This window comes from Orycteropus afer, unplaced genomic scaffold (genome assembly GCF_000298275.1).
Source record: "Orycteropus afer afer isolate SDZICR_OR568_19922 unplaced genomic scaffold, OryAfe1.0 scaffold00115, whole genome shotgun sequence".
Lineage (NCBI taxonomy): Eukaryota > Metazoa > Chordata > Mammalia > Tubulidentata > Orycteropodidae > Orycteropus > Orycteropus afer.
The window spans coordinates 3,427,492-3,437,536 of record NW_006921702.1 but is presented as its reverse complement, the minus strand read 5'-3'; the positions used below and the strand labels follow the sequence as shown (position 1 = coordinate 3,437,536).

The following is a 10,045-nucleotide window of genomic DNA, read 5'->3' as shown; positions in this document are numbered from 1 at the left end:
CCAGCAAACCTGGTCCCCACCTTCTTTTTTTTTTTTTGGGCAATCTATTTCTGTAGTGATACTGCCTTGGAAACCCAAGGAGGGATCGCTATGAGTTGGGTCCGACTTGATAGCACATAACAACAACAACAACATGTGTGTGTGTGTGTGTGTGTGTGCATACACATACATATATATGTATGTATGTGTTGTTGTGTTAGGTGCTGTTGAGTCAATTCCAATTCATAATGACCCTATGTTCAACAGAACCAAACACTGCCCAGTCCTGCACCATCTTCACAATCATTGCTAAACTTGAGCCCATTATTGTAGTCACTGTGTCAGTCTATCGCATTGAGAGGCTTCCCCTTTCTCACTGATCCTCTATGTTACTAAACATCGTGTCTTTCTCTAGGGAATTGTCCTTCCTGATGACATGACCAAAGTCTGAGAGACAGAGTCTGGTCATTCTTGCTTCTAAGGAGCATTTCAGCTATACTTCCTCCAAGACAAATTTGTTCATTTTTCTGGTAGTCCATGGTATATTCAGTATTCTTTGCTAACATCATAGGTCAAATGCATGAATCCTCCTTCAGTCTTCCTTACTCAGTGTCCAGCTTTTGCATACATATGAGGCTACTGAAAATACCGTGGCTTAGGTCTCATGTACCTTAGTCTTTAAAGTGACATCTTTGCTCTTTAAGACTTTAAAGAGGATTTTTGCAGCAGATTTTCTCAATGGAATACATCTTTTGATTTCTTGTCTACTACTTACATGGACGTTTATTGTGGACCCAAGTAAAATGAAATTCTTAACAACTTCTATCTTTTATCTGTTATCATGATGTTGCTCACTGTTCCATTTGTGAGGACTTTTATTGTTTTTAGGTTGAAGTGTAATCCATTCTGAAAGCCATACTCCTTGATTTTTCAGTAAGTGCTTCAAGACTTCTTTGCTTCCAGCAAGAAAGATTGTTTAATTTGCATATCATAGGTTACTAATAACTCTTCTTCCAATACTGATGCTGTGTTCTTTTTCACATAATACAGCTTCTAGTAATACTTGCTTGCTGTTGATTGAATAAGTATGGTGAAAGAATAGTGGGTTGTTACATGACTTGTTCTGTTCAAATGACTACCTTTAGATCAATGAGCACAATTAAATGTTATCTATAAAATTATTGTATATAATTTTATTTTTAGGTTCCATCAAGTCATCTCTGGCTCATAGTGACCCTGTGCACAGCATAATGAAATATTACCTGGTCATGTGCCAGCCTCATGATCCTTGCTATACCTGAGCCCATCATTGTAGCCACTGTGTCAGTCCATCTCATTGAGAGCCTTCCCCTTTTTCATTGACCCTCCACTTTACCAAGCATTATATCCTTTAGGGAATAGTTCCTTCTGACACATAACCAAAGGAGGTGAAATGAAGTCTGACCATTTTCAATTCCAAGGAGCATTCCAGCTGCACTTCTTCCAGGACAGATTTGTTAGTCCTTTTAGCAGTCTATGATACTATTGACATTCTTCTCTAATACCACAACTGAAAATCATCAACTCTTCTTTGGTCTTACTTATTCATCGTCCAGCTCTCACATGCATAAGAGACGATTGAAAATACCACAGCTTGGGTTAGGCATACTTTAGTCTTCAAGGAGACATCTTTGCTCTTCAGCACTTAAAAGATGTCTTTTGCAGAAGATCTGCCTAATGCAATATGTCATCTGATGTCTTGACTGCTGCTTACATTGGTGTTGATAGTAGAAGCAAGCAATGTGAAGTCTTTGACAACTTCAATCTTTTCTTCATTCATCGTGAAACTGTTTATTGGTCCAGTTGTGAGTATTTATGCTTTCCTTATATTGACATGTAGTCCATACTGCAGACTGTATTATTTAATCTTTATCAGTAAGTGCTTCACTTTCAGCAAGCAAAGTTGTGTCATCTCTGTATCAGGTTGTTAAAGAGTCTTCCTCCAATCCTGATGCCACGTTCTTCTTCATATAATCCACCTTCTCAGAGTATTTCCTCAGCATACAAATTGAATAAGTACATGAAAGTATACAACCCTGATTCACTCACTTCTTGATTTTAAACCATGCAGTATCCCCTTGTTCTCTTTGAATGATAGCCTCCTGATCTATGTACAGGTTCATCATGAGTACAATCAAGTGTTCTGGGATTCCCATTCTTCTCAATGTTATCCATAATTTGTTATGATCCACACAATCAAATGCCTTTGCATAGTCAATAAAACGCCTTTGCATAGTCAATAAAACATAAGTAAACATCTTTCAGGTATTCTTTGCTTTCAGCTAAGATCCATCTGACATGAGCAGTGATATTCCTCATTCCATATCCTCTTTTGAATCCAGCTTGCATTTCTGGAAGTTCTCTGTCAATGTACTGCTGCAACTGTTTTTGAATTATCTTCAGTAATATTTTAAATGTATGTGATATTAATGATATTGTTCGATAATTTCCACATGGTGTGGGATCACTGTTCTTTGGAATGGGTACAGATATGGATGTCTTCCAGTCAGTTGGCCAGGTAGCTGTCTTCCAGATCTCTTACCATAGCTGAGTGAGTGTCTCCAGTGCAGCATCCATTTGTTGAAACATTTCAGTGGGTATTCTGTCAATTCCTGGAGCCTTGTTTTTTGCCAGTTCCTTCAGTGCAGCTTCAACCTCTTCCTTCAATACCATTGGTTCTTGATCATATTCTACCTCCTGAAATAGATGAACATCGACCAATTCTTTTTGGTACAGTGACTGTGTATTCCTTCCATGTTCTTTTGATGCTTCCTGCATCATTCAGTATTTTACCCATAGAATCTTAAAATATTGCAACTGAAGGCTGGAAGAGTTTTTTGTTTTGTTTTGTTTTGAATTTTTTATTCAGTTCTTTCAGAATGAGAAATGTGGAGTCTGTTCATTTCTTTTGGTTCTCCAGGTCTTTGCACATTTTATTATAATAATTGACTCTTTACTTCTTGAGCTGCTCTTAGAAATCCTCTGTTCAGCTCCTTTATTTTGTCATTTCTTCCATTTGCTTTAGGTACTCTCTGTGCAAGAGCAATTTTCATAGTCTCTTCTGACATACATTTTGGTCCTTTCTTCCTTTCCTGTCTTTTTAATGACATTTTGCTTTCTTCATGTATGATATTCTTGAAGTCACCCTACAGTTTGTCTGGTTTTCGGTCATTGGAATTCAATGCATCAAATCTACTTTTCAGATGGTCTTTAAATTCAGGTAGGATATAAACAAGGTCATATTTTGGCTCTTGTGGATTTGTTTTAATTGTCTTCAGCTTCAACTTGAACTTGTGTTCAATGCTATTAATGGTCTGTCCACAGTCAGCTCCTGGTCTTGTTTTGGCTGAAGATATTGAGCGTCTCCTTCCATCACCTCTTTCTACAAATGTAGTTGGTCTGATTCCTTGTATTCCATCTAGTGAGCCTCATGTTTATAGCCAACATTTATGTTGTTGAAAAAAGATATTTGCAGTGAGTAAGTCATTGGTCTTACAGAATTCTATTATGCGATCTCCAGCATCATTTCTATCACCAAGGCCATATTTTCCAACTATTGGTGATTCTTCTTTGTTTCTAACTGTTACATTCCAATCACCAGTAAAAATCACTATATCTCGACTGTTTGTTTAATCAGTTTCAGACTGTAGTTGGTAAAAATCTTCAATTTTTTTCATCTTTGGCTTTGGTGTTTGGTGTATAAATTTGAATAATAGTAATGTTAATTGGTCTTCCTTGTAGGTGTATGGATATCATACTATCTCTGACAGCATTATACTTCAGCATAGATTTTGAACCAATATTTGTGATTATGAATGCCATGCTATTCCTCTTCAATTTGTTATTCCTGGAATAGTAGAGCATATGTTTGTCTGATTCAAAATGGCCCAAGTCAGTCCATTTCAGCTCACTAATGCCTAGGATATTGATCTTTATGCATTCCATTTCATTTTTGACAACTTCCAATTTTCCTAGATTCATATTTCATACGTTCTATGTTCTGATTATTAATGGATGTTTGCAGCTGTTTCTTCCCATTTTGAGTCATGCCACATCAGCAAATGAAAGCCCCAAGAGCTTTACTCCATCCAAGTCATTAAGGTTGACTCTACTTTGAGGAGGCATCTCTTCCCCTTGTCATATTTTGAGTGCCTTCTGACCTTAGGGATCTTCTTCTGACACTATATCAGACAGTGTTTCAGGGCTATTCATCAAATTTTCCAGTAATATATCAGATAGTGTTTCATTGCTGTTCATAAGGTTTTCACTGACCAGGTATTTGAGAAGTGGATGGCTCCTTCCTTCTTCCATGTCTGTCTTAGTCTGGAAGCTCCAGTGAAACCTGTCTACCATGGGTGACCCTCCTGGTACCTAAAATACTGGTGGCATAGCCTCCAGCCTCACAGACACACACATAAATTAAACATGTATGTGTATATATGCACATGTATACAACCTCAAACACATATACACTGGCAGACATATCAGGAAAAGCATGATCATTTATAAAATTTGTATCAAGGTATGACACTTATTTTCAGTATCTTTGTTCATTATTTAATGTAGTGTTTTGATGTGGTGACAGACCTTTCTTAAGCTTGATAGCTGGGATCTGTTTTCCTATCTCTTACTTTTCCCTCATTTTTTAAATTTGTTTCTTTTTTCCTTTTCACTTCCTTGTACTTTTAGTTTGTAAAATTTTGTTGTTACTGTTGAAACTATGAACAGCAAAATGGAAACCAGTCCAACAGTTTCTACATGTACACTTCAGTAATATTGATTACATTTATTTTTAGTTGTGCAACCATTATCAATCTCCTTTTCTGAGTTATTCCTCTCCATTAATGTAAATTCACTGTCCTGTAAGATTTCCGTTTAATCTTTTGAGTAACTGTTGTCACTTTGATACCATGTACATAGTTCTTCAAAGAGCATAATGCTCAAGGCAAACATTTTTTAGTAGTTAAACTGAGCTATTATTTGGTTTTAAGAAGACTCCTGAGGATAGTTTTTGTTTGAAAGTGTAAAGACTTCCTCAGGGCAATAGTTGCAGGGTGCATCCAGCTTCCATGGTTCCAGAAACCCTGGGGTCCATAATGATTTGAAATTAGTGAGAATTTGTAATCAGTGATTACCAGGGGCAGGAGGGGTGGGGAAAGGGGGATTAATGGTGATGGAAAAATCATGGTGATTTAAGTTAGGGTTGCACAGCTCATGAGTATAATTGCTGTAAATAAGTTGTACACCTGATTGACAAAATTGTGATAGATATATTTACAACAGCAATAATAGCAACAACAAAAAGAATAGCTGCTGAGGCTGCTTATGTACAACCAAACATCTCATTGGATTTGATTCCTTGGTTTGGAGGTTTATGGTCTTGGTTTCATGGGACATCCCAGTTAATTAACCTAATAATGTGTTTAGTACTTCTATTCTACCTCCTAGTTTATTCCATAGTGCCTGGGATCATAAAATCTTGTATCTGCATGCAGCCTTCTAAGGCATGAATTTTGGTCTCTATTTGCCTGGAGCGACAGAGGAAACTGGAGAGTCAGGGATAGGAGGGAGAATACAGAATGTGTAGCTGATTTCCTCTATGTAGAACTACCGCCCCTGGCATGAAAGCAGAAGAATTTCATGGTGCCCAGCTACCATTAAAGAATATTTTGTTAAAAGATTCTTTAGAAGAATCCTAATCAAGCCCTTTTTTCTTTTTCTGTTTCTTGTTAATGCTCTTGGATTTCCCAAAAGTTATGGGATTATGTGGTTTTTCATTCATGCCCATAAATGAAACTGATACAAGTTTCCTCAGCAACTAGAAACTGTGTAGTCTGTCTTGAATACAGAGATTACTTGTAAGCCCTGTATCACATATGCTTAAATTTGGTTTAATTGAATGGGTTGGAAAGTGTACAGTGGCAGGTTTTCCTGCAAGTGAGGAACATTGATTTCCATGTGTGTAGTTAGGGATAAAGAACTCTGGTAGCATAGTGCCTAAGGCACTTCACTGCTAACTAGAAGGCTGGCGGTTCAAACCCACCAGCCACTCCTCGGAAGGAAGGTTCGACAATTTACTTCCATAGTGATATTGCCTCAGAAACCCAAGGAGGGTTCGCTATGAGTAGGTTCCAACTTGATGGCAAATAACAACAACAACAGTTAGGAATATGCGGGGAAGTACACAAATAGCAGTAGAGTTCTTTGTCTTGGAACATGAACTTGTAGGATTTCTGGTGTTGTATACTTACTTTCATGTTTATGTTTCTTGTGTCATCTCATTGAGATTTTGGAATGGACTAAAAAGAGGTAGATTGTCTCAGTTCTGGCTATTGAAGTTGAACTCAATAAAACTAATTTTAAATTTATTAGAAATATATTTTAAAAAGTTATTATTGGTAATTATATGATGTTAATGTCTTAAGTAGGAGGAGCTCTAGTGGCATAGTGCCTAAGGCATTTGACTGTTAAGTAGAAAGCTGGAGGTTTAAACTTGAGTTGCAGGAGGCAAAACTGGAACCAACCTGCCTGGCTTGTAATCTTGGTTTTGATAGTGTTGGGCATAGACACAATCTCTGTGTCTCTCAGTTTCCTAAAAATGGATCTAAAAACAATATCAATTTTAAATGATTGTTTGGTACTATAAATGAATTAATATTTATTAAGTGCCTATAACAGTATTTGGTACCCAGTAAGTGCTAGATAAGTGTTTGATTAGTGAAAATAAATATAAATATAGCTGTACATAAAATTGTATATTACAGATTACCTCCAATCAATGATTTCTCTTGAATGGTTACAGTGGATATTTGAATTTCTACAATAACTATGTTTATGTTTTTCTTTGTTTAATTTTCTACAGCTTATCGTGAGCCTCATTATTATTACCAGTTTACAGCTCGATATCATGCAGCTCCTTGCAATAGTATCTATAATATTTCTTTTGAGAAGAAACTTCTTCAGATTTTAAGCAAATTGGTTCTTGACCTTTCATGTGAAATTTCCTTACTTAAATCTGAATGCCATCGTGTTAAAATGCAAAGAGCAGGTTTGCAAAATGAATTGTTCTTTACATTTTCAGGTAAGTATGTACAGTTCTTTGAAGAAAAACAAATGGTGAACAGATATATGATTTTAAATATATGTCATGACTTACCAATAGCATTTTCTTAGTATATAAATTTTGTAAATGTATTTCATGTTTTCTCCTTTGTTTTAGTGATAATAGACCCCAAATAAAATTCTACTGATTTATATACTTAGTGAAAATTTTGCTATCTCACATAACTTAAACTTTGCTGTAATTTACTATAGAATTTAGTACACAGAATGTCTATCATAATATGTAGCTATACATATTTAATTTATAAAAGCATGTTATTATAAGATAGGTCAATATCATAGAATAGTAGAACTTATTATTTTCTAATTGTGATGTGGGTGAAAATTTACAGAGCAAAATTCACTTTCCATACAGCAGTTCACATACACTTTGTCTCATGACATTGACTACAATTTACCACAATGCAACAGCTCCCCTCCCACTTCCTCCTGATAGTTACCTCTTCCTTGTGCCCATCACTCCATGCATTCCTGCCCCCTGAGCTGTCTCCCTGTGAGTAAACAGCCCTTCTTTCTCCCATGATTGTTCTCTCCAAGGAGTGTATATACCACAGGTAAATGTTCAACTCATATATCTGTCTTTTGTTTGGCTGGAAGCTACAGGTGTGGGTTCAATTCCAGACCTGAAGGGCAGCTAGGGGCCATAGTATCAATGGTTCCACCAGGCTCTATCAGACCAGCAAACCTGGTTCCTTTTTTTTTTTTTCCCCCAAATGATTTTGAGTTTTGTTCCACTTTTTTTCTCTCTCTGTCTAGGATGTCCTACGTAGATCCCCCTCCAAGTGGCTGACATTGGTAGCCGGGCACCATCTAGTCCTCCTGGTCTCATAGTCATATAGGCTGCAGATTGCATGGTGTACCATTCTTTAGGACTAATTCTTTTCATGAATCTTTGGTTTTCTTCACTCTTCTTTGCTTTGGATGAGGAGAGACCCATAGTTGCATCTAGATGGCTGCTTGCAAGCTTTTAAGATCCCAGTCGCTACTCGCCAAAGTAGGAGATGGAACAATATTTTGTGTAGTATGTTATGCCAATTGAGCTCGATATCTGCTGTGAGTATGGTCCTGAGCCCACAGGTTCAACTACTCGGTCCCTCTGGGTAGCTGGCTGTGACCAAGAAGTGACTACAACCTTGTCAGCTCTACTATACACACCTGGGAATTCATACAGATCATACAAATACACTTATAGGACCATTGTCTGCCAACTGTATGCATAGTACACTCCCTGCTTCATAGACATACCTAGTAGTTCAGCCTGTCCACCCATCAGGCTTCACTGACAACGCAGTACTGTATGTGCAAAATGATTCATCTTTGTCGTCTGTACCTCCCATGTACCTCTCTATGTCTTCCTCTTCCTCAATGCCACCATGTTGATTATTCAAATTTAGTGCATTGCCCTTCTCTTCACCCAAATCAGTACTTATCTCTACCTATCTAACAATGTTCCTTCCCCTCCCCTCCCACCTCTGGTAACCAACAAGGAAAATTTCCTTCCGTAGGTAAACCTTTCCGTGACTTTTACAATAACGGACTAATTCAATATTTGTCCTTCTGTGATTGACTTTTCTCACTCAGCATAATGTCCTCCAAGTTCATCCATGTTATGTGGTGCTTTGCAGATTCTAGGTTATTCTTTAGGGTTGCATAGTATTCCATTGTGTGTATGTACCAGAGTTTGTTTATCCATTCCTCAGTTGATGGATACCTAGGTTGTTTCCATCTTTTGGCTATTGTAAACAGTGCTGTGATGAACATATGTGTGCATATATCTGTTCTTGTCATGGCTCTCACATCTTTAGGATATATACCTAGTAACAGAATGGCTGGGTCAAATGGTATTTCTAATTCCAACTTTTGAAGGAATCACCATACTGCTTTCCACAGTGGTTGTACCATTTTACAGTCCCACCAGCAGTGTATGAGAGTCCCAATCTCTCCACATCCTCACCAGCATTTGTTATTTTATGTCTTGTTGAACTTTGCTAGAGTGCTGGAGCAAGATGTTATCTCATTGTTGTTTTGATTTACATGTCTCTAATGGCTAATGATCATGAGCATTTTTTCATGTTTGTGACCACCTGAATATCTTCCTTGGTGAAGTGTCTATTCATGTCTTCTGCCCATTTTTTAATTGGATTATTTGTCTTTTTGTTATTGAGGTGTTGAAGTTTTCTATAAATTCTTGTCAGATATGTCATTGCCAAATATGTTTTCCCAATCTGTAGGTTCTCTTTTGACTCTTTTGGAGAAGTCTTTAGAAACACATAAAAATTTAATTTTTTGGAAGGTCCAATTCATCTAGTTTCTCTTCTGCTGTTTGTGCATTTTGGGTTATGCTTCATAGTCTGTTTATGCCATATATTAGGGCCCTTAAATTTGCCCCTAGTTTTTCCATGAGGAACTCTATATTTTTAGGTTTCAAATTTAAGTCTTCAATCCATCTGGAGTTCGTTTTGTGTATGGCGTGAGGTACAGATCTTGTTTCATGTTTCAGTAAATGTATATCCAGTTTTGCCAGCACCATTTATTAAACAAACATTCTCTTTACCATTTATTGGATTTTGGCCCTTTGTTATATATCAGCTCACCACAGGTTGATGGTTCTATTTCTGGGTTCTCAATTTTATTCCATTCGTGTATGTGTCTGTCATTATACCAAACCAGGCAGTTTTGACTACTGTGGCTGTAGAGTAGGTTTTGAGATCTGGCAGTGTGAGACCTCCTACTCTTCTTCTTCTTCAACAGTGCTTTGCTTATCTAAGGTCTCTTTCCTTTCCATATAAAGTTAGTGATTGGTTTTCCATATCCTTAAAAAATGTTGATGGGATCTGGATTGGGATTGCTTTGAGATTTCTTTGGGTAGAATTGACATTTTCACAATGCTCAGTCTTCCTATCCA

The 10,045-nt window shown here is 37.1% G+C and overlaps 1 protein-coding gene across 1 annotated transcript in view; it reads left to right on the top strand.

Annotated features, from left to right (window-relative positions):
- The window catches only part of LOC103199617 (zona pellucida binding protein), a 334,522-nt gene that overhangs the window by 112,427 nt on the left and 212,050 nt on the right, over positions 1–10,045 (top strand). The window contains exon 5 of the mRNA XM_007943932.2: positions 6,881–7,099. Coding sequence (XP_007942123.1) covers positions 6,881–7,099 — 219 coding nt within the window. The remainder of the gene's footprint in view (positions 1–6,880; positions 7,100–10,045) is intronic.